This window comes from Nakaseomyces glabratus, chromosome M (assembly GCF_010111755.1).
Source record: "Nakaseomyces glabratus chromosome M, complete sequence".
NCBI classification, from domain to species: domain Eukaryota; kingdom Fungi; phylum Ascomycota; class Saccharomycetes; order Saccharomycetales; family Saccharomycetaceae; genus Nakaseomyces; species Nakaseomyces glabratus.
Window position 1 is genome coordinate 411,160 of NC_088963.1, and position 13,727 is coordinate 424,886.

The following is a 13,727-nucleotide window of genomic DNA, read 5'->3' on the forward strand; positions in this document are numbered from 1 at the left end:
ACTTTCTTTCGAAGGGACCAGTAGTGAAAAGTGATGGGGCCCTTTCGTAGCTTTGTATGTTACGTATGAAGGTATGAATATAACTGTCCTCCACTTAAGTTACTGAATAGGATAAAAGTATTGTAAATATTCGAATTATGTTACAGATTATCTATGATATATATGTTCTTGTGCGTATGTGGGGAAGTATTAGGTCTGTGATGTAGTAATTTGGGTGGAACTCAAGTGCCTGATAATAAAAATGCTTTTTGGTCATGAAAAATAATTGAAATGCTAAAGTGGTGTATGGGGGAGAAGTGGGAGGGGAAAGCTGGAAAGAAATGAAAAGTATTAAAGTAGTTTTGAATAAAATAATAATAATAGTAATAACACGGATCTTTTTTTTTGTGTCGAAAAGAATTGCCTTTTATTCCTTTCTTAGTTTTCTTCGTTTAATGTCAATAGTAATTGAGCCAGACATCTCTTGGTGGCGACATCATCCATCAGAACTTCTGTGAAGGTGTTGTCTCTTAGCTTGTTTGGGAGTACTACTTTCAGTACACGTCTAGCCTCAAGATCGTCGCTCAACCTCAGATAGCATCTTATTATATGTTTCAGCAGCCTGCCGGGAGGTGTGTGGACAGTCAAATGTTCTACCATGTCCTTTAGTACATTAGTGACCGCATAGAATCTCTCTAATGTGGCACAGATGTATTGTAGCCCAACGTCATCCAGCAAGATCTTCTGTAGAATGAAGATAGCCACGGTCTTTGAGAGCTCGGACGAGGATTCCATGATTCTGAGACACAGTGGCACTATGTCGGTTCTCAACAGGAACCCGATAACATCCTTGGAGTCGTTCTTCACAAGAGCACCAATGACACCGAGGGATGTCAGTCTCAAGTACTCAAAGGTTCTCTGTCTCGAAGTTGTGTTTAGGAATGGGAACAGAAACATTGGGAAATGTGCTTGTAAGAATAGATGTTTGGTTTCTGAGTGGGAAGCCACACATTGCAATAGTACCAGCGCGTTGCAGACCCTGTTAGATAACTGGCTGGTAAGGAGTTGTGGTTGAAGCATTGGGTACACGGATATTATTTCGTTCAGCAGTGAGGTCATGACGCCAAAGGAGGACCATAGCACAATCGCCAGGTCGTCGAACTGCTCACGCTTCCTCCCGAGCTCCAGCAACGCTTGCTCCTTCTGTGGACCGTACGTCAACTCGCATATCCAATGGTAAACGTTGGGGTCGTCTAGTGCATGTTGCGCCGTACCTGCAGGAGCATTACCACTCGAAGCGTTATTATTGGCAGAAGCGGCATTAGCATTCGAGCTACCAGCATTACCACCCGCACTCGCGTTTGGATTCTGATTGCCAGCATTGCCAGCATTGCCAGCATTGCCACCGGCACCCATAGGCGGAACACCCATCGGCATATTGCCCATCCCCATCATGTTCGGATTCAACCCAGGAGGAGGTATCACCCCGTCATCCAGAGAAAGAGCACCCACCGTATGCACACCAACATTCATTGTTTTTATCACTTGCTTATAGTTATTTTCTCAGTGTAATCCCTATTGGGTTGGCCCTGAGTCTTGAAGCAACTTAGCTGTTGTGCTTCTGTTATTATTTCTTTTCTTCTATGCGGGAAGAAGTGGACTTGTGCGATTTTTGGCTCTTCGCTTCGTCCTGAGTGTGGGTTTGGGCCATATTACCCGGCTTTTTACACACTATAAAGTAATGCGCAGCTATATGGGCCTTGGGGCATGTATAGAGAGTAGTGTAGTTCTCAGGACATGGAATACTCTACTCTGTACAAGTTCCTCGATCTGCAAGAACTACGGTGTGAAGTTGTATTGTACTTGTTCTACTGTTTTGACTTTTACAAAACGGATTATTCCTATTTGGTAGATGTATCAGAAATTTGGGTATAGTTAGATATACTTCAACGGTTACCGAGTACTGGTATCCTTTCAGACTGGTGCACAGCTATTTTGTCGTCATATCAATCTACCATGTTTTTGGAAAAAGAAATCCATTCTATATTCTCCAACGCCTCCGCCATTCCATAAGAATGATGTTGTCACAATTTGTGTCCACACAAATTGTAAATAACATCTCACCTATGCAACATCAACGGGACCAAGTGAGATACGGTTATCTCCTTTTGGAGTAGATGCGTTGGGGATACTCTCTTTCTTGTATCTGTTACTAGAAGGAAGGAAATATCCGTTGAGACAAACGATTCTTGCGTCGCTTTTTATACTTTTTTTTTTTCGTTCTGGCAACCTTCGATGGGTTGCGCACACGTACAAGGTGCCTGTTAGGGTTTCTTCCAGCTATAACTGCATTAATGATATCTATGGATACTATTTTGTCTATATTCTGTACTTGTGCTATACTAGTTCTAGCTCGAAGCTGCTCTTGATGGCTCCTATCACTGCGCTTGATTGTATCTTGTCGTTGCCTCCCTTTGAGATGGCGTACTCGATGTCGCCGAGCTGTGAGAGGAGACTGATGCGGGTTTCCTCTTTCTTCAACTTGTACTCCTCGAGTATCTTGACGATGGACTCGATCAGGTCTATGAGGGCCAGCCCGTTGCTGCTGCGGATCCTCGTGAGTGTGTCGTACGCGGTAGACCAGTCGTCCTCCAGTATGGACTTGAGTATCGTTTGTATGTCCTGGGGTCTTGGCGCACCACAGCACTCGTAGATGACTTCGTCCGTTATCTCGTCCTCCGGTGACTCCAGCGTGGCTTTGCTTGCCTGGAGCACATTCAACACACGTCTCATGTCACCGTTGGATAACTCCAGAAGGGCCTCTTTGGCCGCTGGCGATATCCGCAAGTGCTCATGGACCAGCACATTGGCCATACGCTTCTCTACCGCGTCGTTAGGCAACGGCTGGAACCGAAACCTCGTACATCTACTCAGCAACGCTGGGGTAATCTTGTGGCTGTAGTTGGCCAGGATGCAGAACCTGGTGTTCTTGGTATACTTCTCAATGATCCTTCTCAGCGCGTTCTGCGCCGCATTCGTCATCGCATCGGCCTCATCCAGTATGATCAGCTTGAAACCCTTGGAGAATATCTGCCTCGTGGATGCGAAATCCTTGATCTGGTTACGGACCACGTCTATACCTCTGTCGTCTGACGCATTCAGCTCGAGAACCATGTTGGAGTAGTTCTTACCATAGATGTCCTTGGCTAACGCAACAATGGTACTCGTCTTACCAGTACCGGGAGGACCATAGAACAGCAGATGTGGCAGCTTGCCCTCTTGAACAAACTTCTTCACCGTGCCAACCACTTCCCTTTGCCCATAGACATCGTCCAGCGTCTGCGGTCTGTACTTTTCAACCCATGGCAGGTTGTCTCTGTCTTCCGTCATCATCAATTTCCCCGCAACGTAACTATCCCAGTCCAGTGGCTTGTCTGTCCCCCAGTAATACAATCGAACATCACTGCTGTTCTTATATGTGAATCAAGTTCCTCTTAAATTTTGGTGTTCTTGGTGCGTAAAATTGAAAAATCCTGAAAAATCGATGAGCTGAGCTGTTGGTGATAAAAGCCATATGCGAATCAAGTACAGCTGGGAAGTGACTGCACTGACATCTCCCTAATTGGCATTCAGATACATTATCAGGGATAAGATGCTGCTGTGGGTATTGTTCTTGTACTTGCTGGCGTCCGGGTCGGCGTTTCGCTTCGGAGGCAATGACAGCTGGTGGAATAGGAGAGACTTAGCTGCCGGTGGTTCAGAAGTGGCTGTGGATATGCAGCTACTGGATATTGTGAACAAGGCCGATGGCGGTAGTACAAGCACTTCATCTGATGTTGGTGCTAGTAGTAGTGCTCAAAGCAATGCTGATGATACCAATGGTGATGGCGACGACGATGATGGTGACGACGACGATGATGATGATGGAGAAGATGAACCACAGATAATAAACTCGAACTTGATCTATGAATGGACACCGATAATATCGAAGATGACACCAGGTAAGGTCGATAACTACATGTTTAATATCAACCCGGAGTCAACCGGGCTTGGTTTTGCTCCAAGTTATGAAATTCTTATCTTTCTAAGCGGAAACATATGTCAGCAGCCGACTAACAGCACTGACTTACAAATAAGGGTATATTATTCGTTTGATGAGAAGATGCTGAGCAACATCTCTCTTGGAAATTTTGAGACATTCTCTAATGGTTATCTAGAGGCGTTACAGATAAGTCCCGTCAATCATACATCTAACGGTACCACGTTAAATAGCAAGAATCTATACGTCTCTGTCCGGCTGTGGGATTTAATTAATGATAAGGAAGTGGACAAGGATGATCCTAATATAAAGAACTTGACTAGTACTGAATGGGATTATAGGTTAAGTATCTCAGAAAATGACTTGGTGTTTCAATGGGATACTCGTTCCTGGATTGATGTCTTGGATACCGATAGTACTTCGGCTCTTATTAGTACCGGTAATGTCACTGATGATGGTCAAATATACTCTAATTATACAATTTACGACCCTACATTGTATGACTTATATCTTTACACATATGATGAGTATCAAAAATTTCTCAATGTTTCTGAACTATCTTTATGCGCAATTAAAAATGGTCCTCACTTAGTGTCATCTGAAGGTGCATCTGCGACAAATCCTCCTCTGGAGATGTTACAAGAAACTGGGCTTAAAATTCAAAAGAGAATTGCGGAATCCAGTTCTGGTATTGCAGAACAATTCTACATCACAGGATTAACACCAAATACAACTTATGCCGCTTTCTTAACAAAAAAAATTGGTAAAGGCCAAAGTTTATCTAATGTTGGTGGTGTGTTGTTTGATGCTGAAATTTTTACTACGCAGACTTCTGATGCTTGCTCTCTGATTTTTGGGATGTCCTTCTGCTCTGATAACGCCTATTCTGTACCGTCCTCCGAGTTCACAAATGGTAACAAAAGTGACTTGGCGATAGAATACGACAATATTGCTTCAGCTTTATACTCTAATTTTAGTAAAGCTTTACAACTTGTACCTTGTGACGCCGATCTAGATGCAAGATATTCGCCAATAAGAACATGTGACGATTGTGCCACATCTTACAGAGATTGGATCTGTGCAGTTTCCATTCCAAGGTGTAGTACTACTGAATCATCTTCATATATTTACAGAAGTAAGACGGATAACCGCAACAGCTATGTGAATAAATTTATTAAACCAACTGAAGACTACTATGAGGTATTACCTTGTATTGATATGTGCTATGCTATTGTAAGGGACTGCCCCAGCGTTTTCAATTTCAAGTGTCCTGATCAAGAGTCCGAACCAGAGTTACTCTTCCAAAGTTACAATATTTTTAAACAGTCATCACCATTTATCACCTGCAATTTCATTGGTAATGCATCTTACCTTAAGATACACAAATAGTTTTCTCTTATGCAGGCCATGAGTATGCTTTTCTTATATAATTTAAAATATTTAATATAAATTTCAATATATTCATAATGACTCCTCGTGTTTTCTCTTCAAATCATTATGCTCTGTTTCTTCAACAACAGGTTGTGCTGTGGAACCTGTTGCTCCAGCTAAGTCTTCAGTTTCTTTCACCTTCAAATCTTTAATTTGCTGCTGATAAAGTGATTCAGCGTTTTTCAATTCTTCTACAATATTAACAGATGAGCCTTTTTCTAACACAATTTCAAGCACTTTCGCCCACACCTGTTCGTCTTTATCTGTAAAGTCTTCCAACTTGAAAACATTATTTTTTTCAAGTGACCATTCTTGCTGTTGGATCCTTATTAGCTTAGTCATATAGCAGGAGGTCCTCATAGCTTTTCCAATATCACTTACTAGTGATCTAATATATGTACCTGATGATACAGAAGCCTTCGCATGTAGAAGTGGTGCCCTGTATTTGTCCTTAAGTTCGCCAATTTCTTGCTTTTCCTCGTCAGTTAGTGGAATTGGTGGTTCAATAGCTGCAACTTCGCTAGGTAAATTCATTTTTTCAACGTACTCTTTGGAGTAATATAATGTATCAAAGAGCATGTTTGCATTTAAGTCCTTCACTATTTGACTATTGCTTTCATCCTCAGTCTCGATTAGTTTATAGTCATGATCTTTACTCAATGTTTTTGGAAGAATTTCTAAATCATATATAGTGACTTGTCTTGGCTCTATAGCTCTAGGAAGCGGTTTGCCCTCTCTCGCATATTCATGCAGTGATTTACCGTTCATCTTTAGCGCTGAGTATATTGGAGGGGTCTGTTTCAAAGAGCCTCTGAATTTTTCTTCAACAGTTTTCACATCTTCCAATTTCAGATGTTTAACGGAATTTCTGGATAGAATTTCACCCTCAGAGTCTCCAGAAGTAGTGGATATACCAAATAGTGCTTCTGTTTCATACACTTTAACAGTACCAGAAAGGTATTGAGAAAGTTGTTTGGTACCTGTTCCAACACCAAGAACTAATACACCAGAAGCCAATGGATCCAACGTGCCACCATGACCCATTTTCACTTTCGATACTTTTCTTAACTTCCTTTTACTAGCTTTCTTCCCAGTTTGTTGTTCAAACTGCTTTCTTCTTTCTGCAGTTGCTCTTTCGATTTCTTTTGAGAATACAGCACTATTATTAAAAATCTTTTGTACCTGCATCATGAACTGATTGGAGCTGATGCCGCTAGGTTTCTCAATTGCAAATATTCCATTCATTTTTCAATAACTATATAACGTAGAGTTTTTTAGATGTCTTTGTTGATGCCATAAACCAGGTATATATGTAATTGCCTCAATGTACCCATAAAACAAACGAATGTTACCTCAAAGCACTAACAACAACACCTCTATGATCCTATAGATATAGTACACCTACATTCCAAATTTTGCGATGAGCTAAAGTCGAATCATGATTTTTTTCAAAAAATTTCAATATGCTCAATCTAATATTGATGGATAGCACACAAATCAGTTAAAATAACTCCATATATATGAGCCTAAGAAACTTAAAAGAATACATTAATGAAAACTAAAATATTGTGGACTATTAGTTATTGATTTGGGGTTGCCACTATAACAGATGTATTATTATTACGTCAAATCGATTTATTATTGTGAACTACCTCTCTACCATGGTTAAGATCAATTTGATGACCAAAACACTAAATAAAACTTTTACTGAAATATTAAATTTTAAATTCAAAATGATAAAATGATAATGCTTATATATTATTATGTATAATTAGTCATCCTTATCTATCTTTTTCCTCATCTGTCTGACTTTCTCCTTTATGCTATTATTCCAATGTACCCCAGTGAGACCTTTCTTAAACCCATAAATCTCGGACGACAATGCTTCATTAATGGTATCACTCGCGATTCTTGTTCCTGATTCTCCTGCAGGTGGTACATCTTCGTTAACACCACTAAACGTAGCATTTTTCCCATTATCGTGGAACTTTTTGTATTTTTGCCTCTGTGTAGCAACATATTTCCTACACCTATCTATTTCCTCTTGATCCAAACGGTTGAAAGACAATCTTTTCTTCAGAATTATTTTATCAAATATATCGTTTGGATCGATTAACGATTTCGGGAAGACCTGAATGATTTGAAAGACTTCCATATCACTTTCATCTTTGCTCATTGATTTATGATTTCCATTCATGTAATTTGGAAGTAATGAACTTCCATTATTTCTTACTTTGCTTAAATCGTTTTCACAAAGCTTGAATATTGCCAGTGAGATCTTGAATAAGAAATGTGATTCTTCATAAAACATACAATCCCAGACCCTTAATGTGGTTTCTACAGGCATAACACCAACAAAACAACCCATAAACCAACTAGCAGTACATAGTGTAATTGGTGGTAATTTATATAAAAATTCGTTTTTAACACCAGTTGAACCTCCATTTTTTATTCCCAACGAGTTGCTTGTCTTATTGATCGTCTTCAACTCCGGATTAATATAAGGCCAAATTTCAGGCAGATATTCTTTGATGCATAACATTAATACCGCTTGATCAATATTCACCCCTTCTAAGTTGACATTATGAACTCCAGGAAGGTACCTAGATGTTATTATCACGAGCATCCAAAACGCACGTTCTTCATCTAAGAACAAAAGCAACATACCTGCCAAGAAATTCATAGATTGACAATAACCGATTTTTGGGTTATATAGCGAAAATGCCACCAAAACCCTTCTAAGAGAACTTATTAAGGGAGGCTCATCTCCATGGTACGAGTTGTGTTGAAAATGCAAGTTATCAGGGAATGTTCTATGTAAATCCCTCTCAATAATATCCAGGTCTTGTATTTTCTTCTTATCAGATGAAAGTAAAATTTCCATTCTTTCCAGCAGTTGGTCATATCTGTCTTTGTTCCTATTTAGTAGGTCCTGACCACGAGCAAAATACCACCAAGCATTTCCTCTCCATTCAGCAGGGATACCCTTTCTTACATACCTTTTCAACTTTTCACTTTTTGATGGAAATCTAGTTGGACTGTCATTATCTACAGGTAGACCACTCTTTTCAAGTAATTGCTTCCATTTATGTTTTCTTCTTATGCAATATTGGGAGTATTCATTCCACCAACTATCATATTTTGCCTCACTGACGTAATTAGTTTGTTTTTTGAACCCATAACGATCGTAGTGGAAAGTGCTCTGGCGCCTATCAGCTTTTATTTGCTGCTCCCTCAGCATTTCTTGAGTCATTGCAGCTTCGGTTGTAGCTTTTTCTGTATTATGTTGTCCAGGATTTTCTGATGTGTTTGATCCAGCATGTGGCGGGACTTCCTCATCTTGACTCTCATCATTGTCAACCTGTGTAGCCTCTGCCGGAACCTGCGGCTTCGAGACTCTCGATTCTACTTCATCCCCATACATATCTATGACGCTAAGATTTCCATCATCTTCATTCATAGATACTCCACCTAGTGTGGCTGTTCTTTTATGCGTTTTCGGCACATGCAACTGTGATTTGACCTCAATCTTAACTTCTTTGGTTTCGATACCACTTGTATCGTCACTCTCATCGATTGGCTGGTCGTCCTTCAATAAGCTGAAATTCAACCTATGCGAATTATGGACAAATTTGGATTCATCTAGTAGTTTAGATAATGTTGGATCACTATTATTTTCATTATCTGACTGAACATTTTCATGAAAGTTAGGCAACGATGGTGACTTCTTTGGAAAACCAAGTACAGGTTTTTTCAAGTCACTCCTACTTGCATGAGTTAATCTCAAACCTGCTGTGCTAAGTACTGCTCTATTACTTTTCGGTACATCGTCTGAGTCCTGTGTACGTGCTGGTGCATCTGTTGATCCATGAACTTCTTGCGGTTGAGTAGTCTCAGAGACAACACCGGCATCATCAATAAGATTCTCAGAAGACATTGTGAACACTAATAATATCCGTCTATTGTAAGGGAGTAGTTTTCTATAACGTTTGTAATAAGTTGAAATATTAAGTTTAACTTAAAATGCAAATTTTGATCTTATGAGCCAAAAGAACTACCAATTGGCTAATTGTATCGAGAAACTATATTATTGTAAAGGGGCGGACCGTGTAATATAGATTATATTACCCACAGCAAATGCAATCAATTCTATCAAAAACGTATAAGCCGAACAGAAGTCCTATTCTATAGCAATAGTCCTTTCGTAATGCCTTCGGACTTCGAGGGGGGGATAGGGACCTTCAATAATGTTCTAATTCTTAAGCACCAACAAAATGCTCCTTCTAAGTTGGGTTGTCAAGTAGAAAGGTATTATCTAGCAAACACTTTATATCCACTAAGAATGAAAACTTTTGTTCACGCTGATCAAGGTAACGACTTGCTTCTTCGTATCCGAACTTCCTTGGAAGCTTTTCTTTTCATTTCTTGAAATTTTGTCAAAAAATTGAGCGATGAGCTTCTTATGCGATGAGTATGAAGTTATAGATCAATAAATAGCACTTTCTGCTTACTATTAATAGGTTTTGAGATATATTGACAGGACTATAAAGCCCTCAGTAAACTGATTTCTTTAAGTTTAAGTTTGTTCTTTTATTGTTCAACTGAGGTGCTAATTTCTGTTCTGCTGTTGCCGATCCTTTGAGCCTTATAGAAGTCATAGGACTGATTGACTTTTTAAGCTACCCGAGAAAGGAGGGTTTATACTAAGCTGCAAATAAGTTGATGGCTGTATCTATATATGATTCCTTGAGGACACCGGGTCCAAAGCACTATAAATACAAGATCTGTGACGGTATCGATTTAGGGGATGGTTTAGTGATTGATCCATTGAATCTGGATTCTCTTGTTGTCTATGCTAAAAATGTCAAATGGAGTAGCTTCTGTGACTATGGGGTTCCTTTATACCTGGCGGCTGATACTATGGATACACCTTATGAATATCCACCCATTATCATGAATGATTGGCGTTGGTTTATATTTAATGACCATTACTTCGGCAAGTACTGGGGCTACGGTCTCTATACTATTCTAATGGTTTATAGTACCATATTTGTTATTACAGTTGCGTTGACAGTATTATCCTTTTTAACTGTTAACAAGGGTCCCTACAAAATCACTTCACTTCTTCTAAAACTTTCGTCGGTGCTGGCATCGACTAGTATAATATACTTTCTAACTTCTGCATTATCTACTATTAGTAGACAACAAGAACACTACGGTGTAGCCAATGGTAATGTTTTTGGAACATTGTTAAATTCAAATTTAGTTATCGCCACCCTTAACCTTCTGTCAATGTTTTTCTACAAACTATGCCAGGTATCAATTGTAGCCAGATTATTCGAAAGAAAACTAGAATGGAGAATAGTTGTATTTGTCGGTGGGATAATGAGCATAGTTTCATTTATAATATCGGCTATTGTCTCCTATACTGATCGTGTTGGAATTAGAAATGACAATCTGGTGACGTTAAGTCCATTCGGGCTGCTGTTCGATATAGCATTGGAAACCTGTTTTGCATTTATTATAGTAACTAACGTTTGGGGGACAAGAAAAACATGGGTAAGTCATTTGCAGATGTGGTACCTTGCCTTATTAACTATTGCAATCGTATTACTAAGTCCTGCAATGTTTTTAGCTGATGTCGGCACAGGGTTATTATCTGCATATGCTGCCACTGTCAGTCCCCTACTATACACAATGAGTACATTTGTTGCCTGGGAGTGGTTAGAACGTATCCATATATTAAAGAAAGCCGCCCAAGTAAAAAGTTTATTAGGACAAAAGATTTATGAGGATGAGCAAGAGGGTTATAACTTTGCTTATTATTCTGTTAATAATGAGAGCAACCTTGACACCAACTCAGACTCACATATATCCTTATACAATGATATGTTCCGTAATTCCGAACAATTCTCAAACGTTGGGAGCAACCTCTCTAGTAAGGAGTCGTCATCACTACCTGCACAGATGAACTCAACCGGTATTTCTTTTCCAACAGCTGTTAATCAAGTAGAATTTCAGAAAAGGAAATCATTCCTGGACCACCTCACTAACTTTACCTATTCAAGACCTTATAAAATTTACAAGAAGTCAAAATCAATTATTCAATTAAGAAAGAGGAATAGCGAGACAGTCAAAAATGAAAGGTCTAATGAAGAGCTATCAATTGAAAAGGTAAGAAGAAGGTTGGGACTAACAAATGAAAGAAGAGAGTATGTGTATAACACTAAAGATATTGTATTCGCTTCTGATGATGATACAGAATCTGAGTGCGAATCAAACAATATACTAAACGAATCCATTGATAGCCATTTTCCAGAAAATGGGGCTGGGTCTGTTTGATATATAGCCTATACTTATCTAGTATACTGTCGGGTATGATGAATGAAATCGAATTTATAGCTTAGAATATTATTAGTTTGCGTGACTATGAATAAGTTTAAAACTATAGAGTAGGTTGCAATTTACATGAATATCAACAATTTAACGACCTTACATTTGATCAGATGTTTCTTCAGGAGATCACATGTTATAATGGTTCCATGCCCTAAATGTTGAGTCATATGTGGTCCAATTAATATATACAGGATATTTCATACGTCTAACCCCACTTCTCGTCAGTGCGAAAGAATTACCAGAAACGTTAAACTCTTTGGAATAGTTTTTGCCCCACATAACATTGTGCCTTTTCGAATATTTCAGCCAGTGCATTCTTTTGAACCCAGATACTGGGCTTTTCATTATGCAACAATCAGCTTCAAGAGCTTCAAATTCGGTCGATGGTAAAATATTGGTGAGATCTCGAATAGTCTCCTCTTGGATATTATATAGTTTTTTTTTGAACCTTTTTATCATACTCTGGTCTGAAATATTACTTGAAAAGTTTAACATTACACTTATGACATCACGATATAATTTCTTTCGTAAGTACCTTTCTAATAGTATTTTTGAGTTCTGTCTCTTATTGACATACAGATGTAAAGGCAAACAAAAATCGCTTCTACCTGGCTTAATGACTAAACCTGTAACTTTTTGGAACTCCTTCTGTGCCAATTTTGACTGTTTGTCAACATATGTTTTATATTGGTCACAATCGCTCTTTATAAAACCGTATCTATGATAATAATACATCAACTCCTTGAAGTGTTCCCTTTTAGCTGATATTTGCTCTTTGGACATGTTGCTATCCAGTTCGGCCGATGCCGCACCCAACTGATGTTTGGCAATATCTCGTTCATGTGGTTTACCAAATATGTCTACCAGATGCAATTCGTCGTTAACCTTATTATTATGAAATTTGAGATTCTTTATCATCGATGCTCTCCTTTGCTTATTTACTATTTTTGGCATCTTCAGTTTGATCAGCTTATAGGGTCTTAATTTACTGAGCACATGCTTAGGTATATTTGAGAAAGATTTGTCCTCGTATTCAATACCACTAATGGATGCCTGCCAAGGTATTACCTTCTTCTGTTCACTATTATCAATATTCCAGTCGTTATCCTTCACCGATTCCAAAAACTCATCCAAGCTTTTCTCGCCGCCATCATCGGAAGCATTGATGACTCTAAAATTTTTCGATAGTAATACACCGTTGTCGAAGAAACTAGGCATAGACTTCATACTTGCTAGCTTCCCCAGGAATAATGGCTTTGAACCGGCAAATAACCCCTCTAAATGAATCTCTTGATCAGTTAAATGATCAGTCGATGAGACGCTCGGCACAAGTGTCGTAGGTTTCTTTGCTGACGAGATATCCTTTTTCAGTTCCCGTTTCCATTTCGTTTCACTTGTCTTATCTCCACCAGATGGTTCTAATAGATCAGCGTCATTAACTACACCATTCAAAGCAGTAGTATTGTCCTGTAACTTTACCTCTGTGTTTTCCTTTTCTTTCAATACAGCACCAGACTTCCTCCTACCTTGTGAGAATTGCCGGTACTGCCTGCAGATCCTCGGCACAAACCTCATAATCCTATACTGTCTACTATTTACCAGGCTCATTAGAACATATCCCGCTTCAAAATAGATTTCGCAAATTCAATGACTCACACAATCTAAAGCACTAATACCAACAGTTAACAGAGAGACTGAGCGCAACAAAATTAAATAAGAGCCCAGGTTGCCTTCAAGCTGGAACACAAATATCTGAACAATAGTATCAACTAGTTCTTGTGAACATTAAATCAAACCTTTTAAGTATCCAGGCCTGATTATTTCTCATATGCATTCTGAAATTTCATGAATTTTCGCAACTCCCCTTGTGAAGTCCCAAGAA

At 39.1% G+C, this 13,727-nt stretch overlaps 7 protein-coding genes across 7 annotated transcripts; 2 read left to right on the forward strand and 5 right to left on the reverse strand.

Annotated features, from left to right (window-relative positions):
* Positions 1-417: 417 nt before the first annotated feature.
* CAF40 (CCR4-NOT core subunit CAF40) lies at positions 418-1,512 on the reverse strand (the record flags this gene model as incomplete). Its single annotated transcript, XM_449500.1, has 1 exon — positions 418-1,512. The coding sequence occupies one exon, from the start codon at positions 1,510-1,512 to the stop codon at positions 418-420; it is 1,095 nt and encodes a 364-aa protein (XP_449500.1).
* An 864-nt stretch (positions 1,513-2,376) lies between these two features.
* Positions 2,377-3,372, reverse strand: RFC3 (replication factor C subunit 3; the record flags this gene model as incomplete). Its single annotated transcript, XM_449501.1, has 1 exon — positions 2,377-3,372. The coding sequence occupies one exon, from the start codon at positions 3,370-3,372 to the stop codon at positions 2,377-2,379; it is 996 nt and encodes a 331-aa protein (XP_449501.1).
* A 259-nt stretch (positions 3,373-3,631) lies between these two features.
* On the forward strand, positions 3,632-5,407 carry MID1 (Mid1p; the record flags this gene model as incomplete). Its single annotated transcript, XM_449502.1, has 1 exon — positions 3,632-5,407. One exon carries the CDS (start codon positions 3,632-3,634, stop codon positions 5,405-5,407), a length of 1,776 nt encoding a protein of 591 aa, XP_449502.1.
* Positions 5,408-5,479: 72 nt separating this feature from the next.
* PUS4 (pseudouridine synthase PUS4) lies at positions 5,480-6,694 on the reverse strand (the record flags this gene model as incomplete). Its single annotated transcript, XM_449503.1, has 1 exon — positions 5,480-6,694. The coding sequence occupies one exon, from the start codon at positions 6,692-6,694 to the stop codon at positions 5,480-5,482; it is 1,215 nt and encodes a 404-aa protein (XP_449503.1).
* Positions 6,695-7,220: 526 nt separating this feature from the next.
* Positions 7,221-9,386, reverse strand: MSB3 (Rab GTPase-activating protein MSB3; the record flags this gene model as incomplete). Its single annotated transcript, XM_449504.1, has 1 exon — positions 7,221-9,386. The coding sequence occupies one exon, from the start codon at positions 9,384-9,386 to the stop codon at positions 7,221-7,223; it is 2,166 nt and encodes a 721-aa protein (XP_449504.1).
* Positions 9,387-10,171: 785 nt separating this feature from the next.
* On the forward strand, positions 10,172-11,791 carry RIM21 (Rim21p; the record flags this gene model as incomplete). The annotated part of the gene is made up of 1 exon (XM_449505.1): positions 10,172-11,791. One exon carries the CDS (start codon positions 10,172-10,174, stop codon positions 11,789-11,791), a length of 1,620 nt encoding a protein of 539 aa, XP_449505.1.
* Positions 11,792-11,971: 180 nt separating this feature from the next.
* Positions 11,972-13,453, reverse strand: MRX6 (Mrx6p; the record flags this gene model as incomplete). Its single annotated transcript, XM_449506.1, has 1 exon — positions 11,972-13,453. One exon carries the CDS (start codon positions 13,451-13,453, stop codon positions 11,972-11,974), a length of 1,482 nt encoding a protein of 493 aa, XP_449506.1.
* Positions 13,454-13,727: the final 274 nt, after the last annotated feature.